The sequence below is a fragment of the Theobroma cacao genome, chromosome 8, assembly GCF_000208745.1.
Source record: "Theobroma cacao cultivar B97-61/B2 chromosome 8, Criollo_cocoa_genome_V2, whole genome shotgun sequence".
NCBI lineage: Eukaryota > Viridiplantae > Streptophyta > Magnoliopsida > Malvales > Malvaceae > Theobroma > Theobroma cacao.
The window spans coordinates 2,682,024-2,696,582 of NC_030857.1; the positions used below are offsets into that span (position 1 = coordinate 2,682,024).

The following is a 14,559-nucleotide window of genomic DNA, read 5'->3' on the forward strand; positions in this document are numbered from 1 at the left end:
TATTTTAATATTTTTATTTTAATTATAATATTACAAAATATTTTTAACAAAATAATAAATTTGAAAAGTAAAAATATATTTAATAACATTACAGAGTGCAATGTAATGTGATTGCATTAATTTTGGACTGCAATCACATTACATCCCTTAACTGCAATATGATTACATTGTAATATTACATTACAGTGGTCTGTTGCAAAACAAATACTGCAATGTAATTTAATTGGACGCATTACAGAAAATGTGCTTCCACTTCCCTTATATAAACGCTACCTTATATATATATATTTAAACTGAGCATTTGGTTTTTAGAGGGGGTACGGATGGCAGGAATATTTTAAGCCTAATTAAATACTATATATGTTTATTCCTTTGTTTGAGGAACAAAAAAACTACATATTCTATTATAGTTTAATAGTCATTAATATTTGATTTTTTGACTCAATACAAGCTTTTATTTTTTGTTTTTTTGCCTTTTACTAATTACATTTAACATGGGTGTTTAATTTTTAATATTTGATATTTTGATGTATATATATAATTGTGATACCAAATTAGTATAGGTAAAATATATGGAACAAAAGGTGTATATATATAATATAAGTATCGATATCTTATGTCATAATTTGTTTCTTTTCGTGTTGTATGTTGAATAATTTTTCCTTCTAAACTCATCACTCTCCCTTTTTTTATTTTTTTATTTTTATTGACTGAAGTTGGAAGTAATTAATAGTAAAGGAGTCATTGAACACCAATTGACTAATTATCTCCTAGTTAATTTGAATTGGAAAAAAGGGTCATGGAGGTTCTTCAACAATGTTGCTATTCTCTTTGTTTTTGTCAAACATAAACAAATTGAACAAAGGAAAGATGAAGCTACCAGTTTTGTTGACGATATGTGCCATATCATGCTGTAGCTTATCGTATAACTTAATTAAGCTTTGCATGCAGAGATGAATTTGGAAATGATTTGATCATGATTTTTTTTTTATGGTGTATTAATTTGAGTAATAGATGTGAAATTGATTTGTAATGAAAAGGGAAAGAAAGGATTTCAATAGTTAAAATATGTGAAAATGAAGAAGAAAGAATCTTGGTTTTCATATTTGGCGAAGGTTGTAGGAACGTTGAATGATTTACATGTGTGATTCTCTGAGATCAAAGCAAACTATGGCTGTCCATGAAAGGGTAACAAACTTTCAAAAGGGTTTCTATTTTAAGAACCAAAACCCCGCGAAGTTTATTGTAACAGACCCGGAAAGCACGCAAAGAGAGTACAGGGAACACCAGCATTCATGGAAACCGGGGTTAGGGTTTTATGTTTCTCTGATTTCCCCCAACCCTCTTCATTTCTGCAGATGATTCACGTTTAAGATTTTTCTTTTCTGAAGCCATAACTGGAAATATCTAGTCTGCAAACAAACATCTTGCAAAGAGAAAAGCCATAGACAGTCCCTCTAGTTGTCCAGGGAGGGGGACAAACTGCAGATGGCGATGGACGGAGAGAGAGATGGAGATGGTGAAGATGGAGGCGCGGAGACCATGGAGGAAGAGAATGAACCGAATTCACCAAACGCGCGAGAGGAAACTGTTGATTTGGTTCAGGAATCAGTGAGCCTGATTGAATATGCTGCTCGGTTTGGAGATTACCGAAGGACGCAGAGAAGAGAATGTTACAACCTCGTCAGGCGTATGAAGATTTTGTTGCCATTATTCGATGAGATTCGGGACCTTGGTTCCCCGATTACCCAGAACGGCATCGTTTCTTTGTCAAAGTTGAATAAAGCACTTCGTTTCGCAAGGAAACTACTGAAAACTTGCAATGAGGGTAGCAAGATTTATCTGGTGAGGACCTATGTTTGTACATTTGATATCAAGATAAAGCAACCTATCCACTTCAAAGAGCTCAAGATTCAATTCAAAACCAAAAACCTTGATTCCTTATTTTTGTTATTTCTTAACTTTATATCGAATAAGAGATGTTGATGATAAACTACAATTAATTTAAATCTTAAACAAATTCAACGGATAAGCTAATTTAATAATTTCGTTTTGAATCTTGAGCTTTTGAAGTAAATAGGTTGCTTTATGTTTCACATTTGGAGTCTCATTTTTTATATATGAAGAACTCAGAAATTCTCATTAATTGTTGCTTATTTTAAAACTTTTCCTTTGTCATTAAGGCGTTGGAGACTGAGACTATGATGATCAAATTTCACACTGTTTATGAAAAATTAAGCCAGGCTTTGGATGAGTTGCCTTTCGATGAACTTGAGGTTTCTGACGAAGTGAGGGAACAGGTACGAAAATTTCCTCTTTTCTTGTCTTCGAATGATTTTTCTGACAGGAAAACTGTATTTGATGCCTTCAGCCATCTTAATCTCATAGCTAAAAAAGATAGACGCAACAACAGTTGCCCACAGTTGGCATTTGAAGTATAAACAAGTCAGGGACTCAACTGTGTACGGTTGGATCAATTAAGTATCTAATAACATAACATTCGGGAACACAGGAAAGTTGGCAAGGCCTTCTGCCATTCCAAATCTTATTTCATCAGCAGGTTTTGGAACGAAACTGGGGCGTTGACATGTATGTAATATAGACGAAGATGTTAATTTGAGAGCCCTATAATCCTGATGGGAAAATTTGATAGGATAGGTTAAATTTTTTTTTTGAAAAACCAAATTTCTTTATAAAAAGAATAAGATAGTGCCGGATAGTACAAAACAATGAACAAAAACCACTAAAGATGAAAATGGCTCCAAAAGTAACCAATTGCCAGCATCATATCTTGCTGTCTTTTAATGTCAGCTTTGACCGTCTGAGGATGAGTTGAATTTGTCATCTTTTCACGCTTTTAGGGTTTCAATGTGTAAGATAACATCACTTAGCCTCCACGGAATAAGATAAGTTACTATTCAGGGTTTTAAAGATTTTAATTAATGACTGTTTTTGCTCTATTCAAACATCATGTTTATTTAGAATTTATTAATTACTCTAAGAATTTTTGTCTTGCGGTTGTTATTCAGGTTGAGCTAATGCAAACACAATTAAGTCGAGCTAGAAAGAGAACAGATACACAGGATATAGAACTTGCAGTAGATTTGATGGTGGTATCCTCAAAAACTGATGAAACGAATGCTGATATAGCCATAATAGAAAGGCTAGCCAAAAAGCTAGATCTGCATTCCGTGGAGGACTTGAAGATAGAAAGTATATCTGTGAGGAATCTTGCTAAAGAAAGAGGCCAAACTTCAGAGTCTACACAGCAAATCATAGAACTTCTCAACAAATTCAAGCAAATATTAGGCATGGAAGTGACAAATATCCTTGATGATCCTGTCATGCCTAAAATGTTGGTGAAGTCCCAATCTTTAATAATTCCTCCTGAGTTCCTCTGTCCAATCACACTTGAATTAATGTCAGATCCTGTTGTTGTTGCAAGTGGACAGGTAATGTGATATCCATGCGCTAAATTCAAATTTGTACAATGGTTCTGGGGGACTAAAGGAAAATTCACTTAAGATATGAATCACACACGGAAAAGAATTATATACATACGATCTGTACAGAAAGATACGTACAAGACAACCCACATGAAAAGGGTCCAATATCTTAAGTTAATTCTCCTTTATCCTGTATTTTTTAGAACATAAGTGAACTCTTTTATAGTTTCCCTTAATGTTCTTTTATCCTGAATTTCTTTATGTCATTCACCTTACCAGATCATGATGTTATGCGATTGAAAAACTGGTTAATTTACTCTTGTTTCATTGTTTTCCATCCAAATTCAGACATTTGAAAGAGAAAGCATACAGAAGTGGTTTGATTCTAACCATCGCACCTGCCCAAAGACCAGGCAGACTCTAGATCACTTGTCACTGGCGCCAAATTATGCCCTCAAAAACCTGATCACCGAATGGTGTGAGAAGAACAATTTCAAGGTCCCCAAGAAAGAGGATCTTGCATCTTCCGAGGGCTCGTCTGCAGAACACATAGAGAAAATCTCATTTTTGGTTGGGGAACTATCTTCCAGTCAATTAGAAGTGCAGAGAACGGCAGTAAAGGATATTCGTATGCTTTCCAAAGAGAACCCAGAGAACAGAATTTTGTTTGCTAAATGTGGAGCGATCCCACCACTGGTGCAGCTGCTGTCCTATCCAGATTCTATAATACAAGAGCATGCTGTGACAGCCCTGTTGAATCTATCCATCGATGAGTCTAATAGGAAGCTCATAACTAATGAAGAAGCAATACCAGCTATAATCGAAATCTTGCAAAATGGAAGTATGGAGTCAAGAGAGAACTCTGCAGCAGCTTTATTCAGCTTGTCAATGCTTCCCGAAAACAAAGTAACAATAGCTCTGGCAGGTGGCATTCCCCCACTGGTAGATTTGTTGCAGAACGGGACGATTAGAGGTAAAAGAGATGCTGCCACCGCACTGTTCAACTTATCTCTCAACCATGCAAACAAGGCCAGGGCCATTGATGCTGGTATTGTACCACCTTTACTGCTGTTTCTCGAGGACAGGAACCTGGACATGGTTGATGAGGCCCTCTCCATCTTCTTAACTCTTGCAGAGCACCCGGAAGGGCGACATGAGATCGGTCAGCTTTCATTCATTGAAACTCTGGTTGACTTCATCAAAGATGGCACCCCTAAGAACAAGGAGTGTGCAACCTCGCTTCTTCTTTCGTTGGGTTCGAGTAATTCATCTCACACTCTTGCAGCCCTTCAGTTTGGTGTGTACGAGCATTTGATTGAGATCTCCCAGAGTGGAACAATAAGAGCACGGAGGAAAGCAAATGCGCTTTTACAGCTTATGAGCAAGTCTGAACAAATTCCATAATTTTTTACCACTGCAATCTAAATTCTCAATTAATTGTTGATTATGCTTTTCATTTCATTTTGGGGTCAATTCGCTTTGCTCATGTTGAACAACTTCGGAGATGATGGTATCTGTTCATTGATATCAATTCACTGTAGTCGGTACGTAATTTGGAGCAAGTATCCTTTGCTTGTACTTGCTGCGTATTAGTCTTTGATTTTCCTAAATTTTTCCATTAGTTTCTAGTTAACGTTAGAGTCGTAAACACATCTTATCGCTGAATTACTAACGCTTATTACAACTTTTTTTTGGGTAATTATCTCAAAATTATATTTATAAATTTATTTTCATGATTTCGTTTTCTTTCATATTAAAAAATTTAATCAAAATTTAAATTAATAAAAAATTAAATTTAAATATAAAATATATCAAAATCAAAATTTTTATCATAATTTCCATAAAAATATAAAATAAATATTTTTTAAATACGGAAATTTAATATTGAAATTGGTTGAAATGAGTATTGGCTAGTCTAAAGTTTTGAACTTTGAAGTACAGTGACGTGCACAATCTGCTCATTTATCAATTAGAAAACTCCCTTCAAAAGGGTAAGATTTTGTACTTCTTTTTCCATATCAGAGCATTACAGGTCATCAAAATATATCGAAAATAGGTGTATTTTGGTTGTTCAAACCTAATCGAAAGGGAAAAAAAAAAAAATTTGCATTCCCACATCGGAAACCTTCTGGACTTCTCTGAAGAATGATCACAAATCGAAAAATATCAAGCATCATTTAAGGAAAACAATGCACAAAATATCAAGCATTAATAAAAACCCAATCCCCTTTCCTCTTTTCTTTTTTCACTTAAAAGGTGCCAAAAAAAAGTGTGATTCTTTCAATTACACGTGGCACAAAAGCATGTAAAAATTTGTAAATGACACAAAATCTTATGGATATGTTTATGAATGTTTAACAAAATTTTCTTTTCTTAGTTCTTTTTTTCCGAAATTCTTTGGTTTAAATAACAAAACAACTCCCTAATTATATCAACTTATGTAACTGAATTTCTTTATTTTTATTATACTAAAAAATATCTTTATTTATATCTCTAACTCTTTTTTTATTATACCATGTAAGCTCTTAATCTGTAATAAAAAATTATCATATGTCAATTAGTAATTTTTGATCTGATTAGATTATGTAATCACGTGATAACTAAGGTGAAAATTTCACCTTTCATACTTGCCATGTCATATGCTATATAAATAGAAAATGTCAATTAAGATAAAGTTTAATGATCTATTATTTTATTTAAAATTAAGAATTTATACGAATATGAGAAATAATAAAAAGCTTTTTGTATATAAATCAATATGTAAAATATTTTTAAATATAATAAAAATATAAAAATTCAGTTACATGAACGGACATCATTTTGATTTTTTTTTTTTTGTTATTTAAACCAAATTCTGTTTTTTTCTATTATATGTGGGCCCATAGAGGCAGTCTTGTGGCTAAGATGAGCTCAAAGGCCCAGTGAAATCTTATCAGCATATTAGCAAAGCTTAGCAGCTTTCACACTCTCTCGTAAAAACCTCCAAAAAAACCACACAACTCTTACAAAACTCTATCCGGGCACTTGGGGGCGCTTCAAGGCTTTTAAGGCAGAGGGCACACGTTTCAAGGACCTTATTGCAGACGTGTCATCATGCAGTGGTCATGTCACCTTCTGCCACAAGTGGTTGCGCATTGGCTCTAGCAAAAATCCAATCCCTGGATAAGGATCCATCAATTCCGGACGTTCTCAATTATTTAATTAATTTTTTTTACTTTTCTTGCATTTCTTGCCATAAATAAATTCAATGATATCGCCCTCCGGGCCCCAGCTTCTCCATCTTCATACCATAAAAATCGGCGGGGATTCCAATTTCTCGGCCGCTCACGATAATTTGTCTTGTCCCAAATGTTTGAAAATATCTCAAGATTTTTTTAAATATTACTAAAATTATATTTTAGTTACATTTTGACAAATTAAAATTTGATGGTATTAATATTTGATTGAAATGGAATTTGTTCAAAACTTATGTTAGAATAATAAAGAATATTTAAAAGTCAATTATATTAGCTTAATTTTTTATGATAAAAAATATAAATATATAAAAACATTTAAGAGATGAAAGTTTTTAATTAAATTCAATTCTTTTTTTTTGAAAAAATCATTCATAATTTTCTATTTAGGTAATATTAAACTTATATGCAAGTTTGTTACAATATAAGTAATAGAAAAGTTTAAGAATCTATTTGTTCACGAAAAATGATTATGAATCTATACTAATTATTAATATCAATTACGAAATTTAATAATTTATTTTTTTAAATATGAATATTTATTTTTTCTTTTATCAAGATAATGAGCATAAAATTTTAATTATATCTAGAAAGAGATAAAAGTCAATGAGTATTTATAGACATTTGGTAAGGTGATATTTATGAGAAAAAATTTATAATTAATGTATCATTCATTTTTTTAATTGATAAAAATAATATATTAAATAAAAAATTAACTATTTTTAACAAAATCCATAACTAGGTGTTAACAATAAGATTATATTTAGAAGGAGATAAAAATCCAATAACTATTTATAGACATTTGTTAAGGCAATGTTATAATTAATGTATCATTTATTTTTTAATTGATGAAAATAATATACAAAATAAAAAATATATATATATTTAAAAAATTTAACTAATCTTAACAATATCCGTAAACACATGTTAAAGATAAGATTATATTTAAAAAGAGATAAACATCAATGACTATTTACAGGCATGGTTAAGGCGTGATTATATTATTTTTAATTAATAAAAATAATATATTTATAAAATAAAATTTTAACAAACCTTAAAAAATATCCACAAGTACACGTTAACAATAAGATTATATTTCGAAAGAGATAAACATCGCCGACTATTTAAGGCGAGACGTGAAACTGGGTGAGAACATTGTAAGAATATCGCGTGGCAACTGCATTTCCAGATGACGGGGGAGAAAAAATAGAATCGCGAGCCACGAACGCCTATAAATAATCGCCGAATTTAACCGGTCTGCCTCCGATTGGCGCACACAAACGCTTCTCGTTTCCTTCTTTTTCGTACCGAACTCTCTCTTCCTCCTGCCGTTGCACTTCCCTTCACTAATGGATCCCTACAAGGTACTCTTTCTCTTCTCCGATTCTAATTATAATTAATAATCGTTTGCTGGATTTAATTCGACTTTGTATTTGTTTTTGACGAATTATTTTCTTCTTTCAATCAAATCTTGCTGAGGTTCGTTTTTGATTGATTCTGTTTCCTTCTTTTTTTTTTTTCGTTTTTTGTTAATTGGATTTCTGTAACGTGGCCTTGCTTGCTTCGATTAAAGTTTTCTTCAGGATGTTCCTAATCGTTTCTTACCTTAAGCTATTAGATGAGAAATCGCTTTTTAGGGAGAAAATTATTTTTGACTTCCGAAGACTGAAGTACTAAAAAGCCATTTCAAATAAGTCTCTTTATAATAATAATTTTGATGAATCGAGTTGAATTTCTTTCTTTTTGTTTTTTTCATTTTTCTCTGCGATTACAGTTCGTTAGTGAATAATCATTCTTTTTGGGTATTCTAAATTGGATGATGCAGTACCGCCCATCAAGTGCTTTCAATTCCCCATTCTGGACAACTAATTCTGGTGCGCCAGTTTGGAACAACAACTCATCACTCACTGTCGGACCCAGAGGTATATGATTTTCTCCCCCTTTTTCTTTTGTTTTTATAGAAATAGTACTTGTGTAACTATAATGAAAATCATCCGCTACTGACTGCCAGATTATTAGTCATGCTTTTTCTTGAGCACTTTCCTCTTTAGTTGATATTCATTTTGGCAATACTTATGATTATCAAGAGCACCTTATCATTATAATTTGTGCCGCGATCAGCATTTTTGTTGTTATAGTTTGCTTAGGTTGTTCCTATTTGATTATATATCACTATCACTAATATAGTAGTCTTATGCAATGCATTCCTGTAACTATTAGACTGAAAACCATCTTTTCCCATTTTTTTTATTAGCTGGGTGGGGGGCTGGGGTTTACACTTGGCATTTTGTGTCAATCAAATTGTAAAACTTGAAGACTATGTTAATATTCTATGTGGGAACAATTTTCTTTTAACAAATGGTGTTGATAATTTGGAACCTACATTTCTATTTGACAGGTCCAATTCTCCTTGAGGACTATCATCTGGTGGAGAAGCTTGCCAACTTTGATAGGGAGCGGATTCCAGAACGTGTTGTCCATGCTAGGGGAGCCAGTGCAAAGGGTTTCTTTGAGGTCACCCATGACATTTCTCACCTTACATGTGCAGATTTTCTGCGAGCCCCTGGAGTTCAGACCCCTGTTATTGTACGTTTCTCAACTGTCATCCATGAGCGTGGAAGCCCCGAAACCCTGAGGGACCCTCGTGGTTTTGCAGTGAAGTTTTACACCCGAGAGGTGAGAGTTTACCTGCCACCTCCTCTGTGTCACTAATCTGGTTAGATAATTTGATGGATGCATTTGGTGCCTTCTAATTTTAAAAGGAAGAAGTTTAGAGCACCTGTAACTTTGGTAAAGTCGTTAAAACTTGCTTTGAAGATTTTTTTACTCAAAATTGTATGATCATACTTTTTTATTGGGTTTAAGGTTTATTCATGAATATAATCCTGAGTTTATTATGCATTACTTTGTTGAAATATTGGTTTGATTTTAAACTTGTTGGTCTCTTCATATTCTAAACTTTTCATGTGAACTCAGGGTAATTTTGATCTTGTCGGAAACAATTTCCCCGTCTTCTTTGTTCGTGATGGAATGAAATTCCCTGATATGGTCCATGCTCTTAAACCCAACCCTAAGTCTCACATCCAGGAGAACTGGAGGATCCTTGATTTCTTCTCGCACCATCCTGAGAGCTTGCACATGTTTACTTTCCTCTTTGATGATTTGGGTGTTCCACAAGATTACAGACACATGGAAGGTTCTGGTGTGAACACCTATACTCTGATCAACAAGGCTGGAAAAGCACACTATGTGAAATTCCATTGGAAACCCACTTGTGGGGTCAAATGCTTGCTGGAAGAAGAGGCAATCAAGGTTGGAGGAGCTAATCATAGCCATGCCACTCAGGATCTCTATGACTCAATTGCAGCTGGAAACTATCCTGAGTGGAAGCTTTTCATCCAGACAATGGATCCTGACCATGAAGACAGATTCGACTTTGACCCACTTGATGTGACCAAGACCTGGCCTGAGGACATCTTGCCCCTGCAGCCTGTTGGGCGCTTGGTGTTGAATAAGAACATTGACAACTTCTTTGCCGAAAATGAACAGCTTGCATTTTGCCCTGCCATTGTGGTTCCTGGAATCTACTACTCAGATGATAAGTTGCTTCAGACTCGTATTTTCTCCTACGCTGATACCCAGAGGCACAGGCTTGGACCAAACTATCTGCTACTCCCACCCAACGCTCCCAAGTGTGCTCATCACAACAATCACCATGAAGGTTTTATGAATTTCATGCACAGGGATGAGGAGGTACTGCACCAATTTTCTATTAATCTCTCCTAGCATGACAATTGGTTCCTGATTGTGTAATGGGTTGAACTAAATATATATGTTTGTTTTCAAGACATGCATAGATTAAGACATGCATGCTTTAAGTCATGGTGGCCAGTGTTCTGATCAGATGCTATGATGCTGTTTTTCAGATCAATTACTTCCCTTCAAGGTATGATCCTGTTCGTCATGCTGAGAGGTTCCCTATCCCTCCTGCTGTTTGCAGTGGAAGGCGTGAGAAGGTCAGTTCCTGTTACTTCTTCTGTCTGATTTTCAAAGTGATGTTTGTAGTTTCAACCAAGTTTAGCAATGCAGTTCATGTTTGTCCAATTACATGAGCTTATATGTATGTTTTTGCACAATCCAGATCTAGACAACCATTTGCTTGATTTTGACATTTAAATTTTGATATAAAAGCTGCAAAAGAAGCATTTGAAGTAATTATTAATTTCCCACCATCCAATGTTGAAGCAATAGTAAACAGCATGTTTGTCTGATTGCTATGTATAGGGAAGAGGGTAGGGGATGATATTTACTCTCTTTCTTTATGGTTTCTATTTAGGTTTTCAAGCTTTGCGGTGTCTTGTCTCCTTTAAGTTTAGCACACAGCTTCCAAGATTATCTACAAATCGGTATATCTTTGGTTGGTGAGAGTAATGTACTTACTAAGTCTTTTGGTTGATGCAGTGCATCATTGAGAAGGAGAACAACTTTAAACAGCCAGGAGAGAGATACCGATCCTGGGCACCAGACAGGTATCATTGGGTTCTAAGCTATTTTTAAGTTTTAAATTAAAATAAATGGATAAATCAAAATATCAGTCTCATTTTTCCTTTTATTTTGCTTTGTCTTACTGCAACCAGGCAAGAACGATTCATCTGCCGTTGGGTTGATGCCTTGTCTGATCCACGTGTCACTCATGAAATCCGCAGCATATGGATCACATACTGGTCTCAGGTTAAACTCTCTTCCTCTCAATACTTCTCAAATCATATCAGTGTGACCTTTGTAGGTCTGATCTTTGGAATTAACTTACTCATGTGGTGTCAATGACTGACATGTGATACAGGCTTGCAAATCTTTGGGTCAGAAGCTAGCATCTCGTCTCAATGTGAAGCCAAACATTTGAATAGACTATCGACCTGGATGCTTGGAGTTGCAGAGGGTGATGAGCGAGGACCGAAATATATTGGTTGTTTGGGAACCATAAACTTACTGTTGATCCTTTTGTTCTCTGCCATATTGTAATATGTACTAAACAAACTTGCATGTATGTATGTGAATTTTAAGCTGATCGTCCTATTTAATAAATGCTGTATGCATAATATGTACTATTTACTGTCTGACCTGTTCGAATTGAAATTGCACTGCTGCATTGCTTGAGTACCATGCATATTGATAATGCATGCTTGTAGCTGTGGTATCTTGGCCCTACCTCACGCATTACTTAGCATATTGTCTCAGTCATATCTGGCTTCATGCAGCCAGAAACGGCAATGTCCGCGCAGCAGTGCGGCACTAAACCAAAACTAGAAATAAAAAACAAAATACTACTACTAGCACATTTCTCTCTCAACTCTGTGGGCTTTGCGTCCGCTTTGTTTACTCATATGCATGAATCAGGGCCCGTATGATGGAATCTTCTGCTTATTCTGATCTGAAAGCTTGGCTATCTTCCGAACTTTTAAGAGGCCTGAGCTTGAGCATATTGGACCAGAAACGAGTTCGACATCTACTAATCAGATAAACTGATCGAATGACAAATCGGACGCCAGATTCTTTTGTTATGGATAAGTTCATAAAAAAAGAGAGAATAAGAAAAAAAAAAAAAAAATCAATGAACAATGAACCCTGAAAAAACCGAGGCAAGATCCATTCGGCCCGTGTCCTGAAACCGAGGATTGTTGCTTGCAGTGGCCAGCCTCGGGTATCTCGTTGGAACCAAGGGCTATCTGTCACCCTCCCATCTCGCGCTTGGAGCGTTGCTTCCAAATTGCTCCTCTCAACTCAACTGGTCGGCTACTCCCTTCCTTTCTCGTCCCCAATCACAAATATGCTGTCCTTGCCAATTATTTTAATTCCTTATCTCTTGGCAAATGTTAATAAATAGTATTTTCTTCGTATTTCAATTTTTTTTTTAAATTTTATAAAAAAATTAAAATTGTAATTTTGAAATTTATTAGAATATATATTTAATACTTTTTAATATGAAAAAAAATTATAAAAAATAAAAATATTAAGTGTGAAAAGAGAGAGAGAGAGAGAGAGACGGAAGCACCAATGGCTTTTAGAAAAAGTTTCCCTTGAACAATCTTTTTGTCATTTTTGGTGGCTTTTGTTAACAATAGTTTTCAGGATTTTCAAACTAATGATGTGAGACAAAGTGCTTAGAAAACTCTCCCCTTCTTGTACAACGTGATTTCAATTTGAATTTTGTTTCTAATTCAAACTTATGGCATTTTAAGTTTAACTGCCCCTGAAGTGTTTCCACTAAACACCGAAAGAAGTGAAAGGCAAATCACAATTTCTTTTCCTCCACTCTGTTTTTTTTTTTCCTTCCAATCCTTTGCATTCAAACACAGAATTAAAGTAATATTAATGTAAAGGTATACGGATTAGAACCGTGCTATCACCAACGTTGATGAATTAAGATTAAAAATCCTACAACATGCTAGCATTAAATGAATTTAATAATAAAACTAGAATCTTCTTACCTCATAATCAATCCCACCATTACCTTTCAATCCCTTTTATGCACTGTCTGTTTTACACATAAATCTTAAGTCATAACCTTACCTAAACTAAAGATTGCGTACGTGCACACGTTATAAATACTATCCTCTCCGTCTCTATCTCTTTTTTTAGATATCCGAAAGTAAAATTATTTTTAAAACACTTAATATTCTTTTTTTTATGTTATAAATGTATTTTTTTATGATTTTTATACATTTTTTTATTAAAAATGATTGAATATCGTTTATTTTAATTTTTGTGAAAGTCAAAGGAGAAAATATGAAAACGGACAGGAGGATTAATATTTATTTTTTAATTACCTAATGTATTTTGTTTTTTGTGAATTAAATCTTATCAAGTTCTGAGGTTGATATCGGTAATAATGTATTCACATTTCTCTTGGCCCTCAAATTTTGGTCTATATTAAAAGGTCTTGCATGATTGAAACGGTTGGTGCTGGCAGTACACTTTTAATTTTTTTTCAAAGGCGGAGAAACAGTTTTCGGGGGAAAAAACAGGGAGAAATGAAAGAGGAAAAGGTCTACCTACTTTGCGTGGAACGTTGTTGAAATGATTGAGGTTTGTCAAGTTAATGGAGAGGCTGCGGCTCACACTGCCCACCCTTGGCCTCTTGACCAGCGTGGTTTCCTCACGCCAACTTGCCTTGCAACTAAACGTCAACTGTTCTTGACAACAGCCTTTTTTTTTCTACATTAGAATATGCCATTTTACGTTGTTCACATCACAATTTTGATTGTTTGTAAGGCCTAAATAGCAAGAAAAATTCTTGAATTATGATCATCTTTTCAACTAAATTTTTTATCTTTTTCTGTATTCAACCGAATTCTTAATTTATATTTAAATAAATTTTTAATAAAAAATTAATCATCATATTTAATATTTGTTGATATTTTCTATTTATTTTATATAAAAATATGAATTTATATTCGATAGAATGATAATTAATTTTCATTAAAGCGAAAATGGGGAATATAGTCGTACTAGCATTGAACGATTTGGCACTTTTGGAACGTTGTTAAAGAAATGGGGAATATAGCAGAAAATAAGGTACACAGCAGCATGGGGAACACAGAATGATTGACAGACACAAAATCGTTAGAATCAAAGGATCCAGCAGGCAAGAAAAAAAAAAAAAAAAAAGACTTTTAACTTGTGTAACAATTAAAAAACTGAAGATTTAACTTTTAAAGTGAAGGGGGGAAGGTACCTGTCTGAGTCTGACTCAGGCTCGCTTGGAGCCGGCCATCGTGCACCAGTTGTTTGTTGAATATTATAAATAAAAATAAATAAAATAAAATAAGATTTGTTTGTACTTGTGGAATAAATTAATAGAGAGAGAGAGAGAGAGAAGG

The 14,559-nt window shown here is 34.2% G+C and overlaps 2 protein-coding genes across 2 annotated transcripts; both read left to right on the forward strand.

The window, feature by feature from the left end:
* LOC18591704 (U-box domain-containing protein 15) lies at positions 1,412–4,907 on the forward strand. The gene is made up of 4 exons (XM_018125416.1): positions 1,412–1,845; positions 2,184–2,300; positions 3,030–3,452; positions 3,795–4,907. The coding sequence occupies exons 1-4, from the start codon at positions 1,489–1,491 to the stop codon at positions 4,848–4,850; spliced, it is 1,953 nt and encodes a 650-aa protein (XP_017980905.1). The 5' UTR covers positions 1,412–1,488; the 3' UTR covers positions 4,851–4,907.
* On the forward strand, positions 7,833–11,836 carry LOC18591705 (catalase isozyme 1). The gene is made up of 8 exons (XM_007017972.2): positions 7,833–8,043; positions 8,505–8,601; positions 9,078–9,355; positions 9,656–10,432; positions 10,606–10,695; positions 11,141–11,208; positions 11,317–11,410; positions 11,523–11,836. Exons 1-8 carry the CDS (start codon positions 8,029–8,031, stop codon positions 11,580–11,582), a joined length of 1,479 nt encoding a protein of 492 aa, XP_007018034.2. The 5' UTR covers positions 7,833–8,028; the 3' UTR covers positions 11,583–11,836.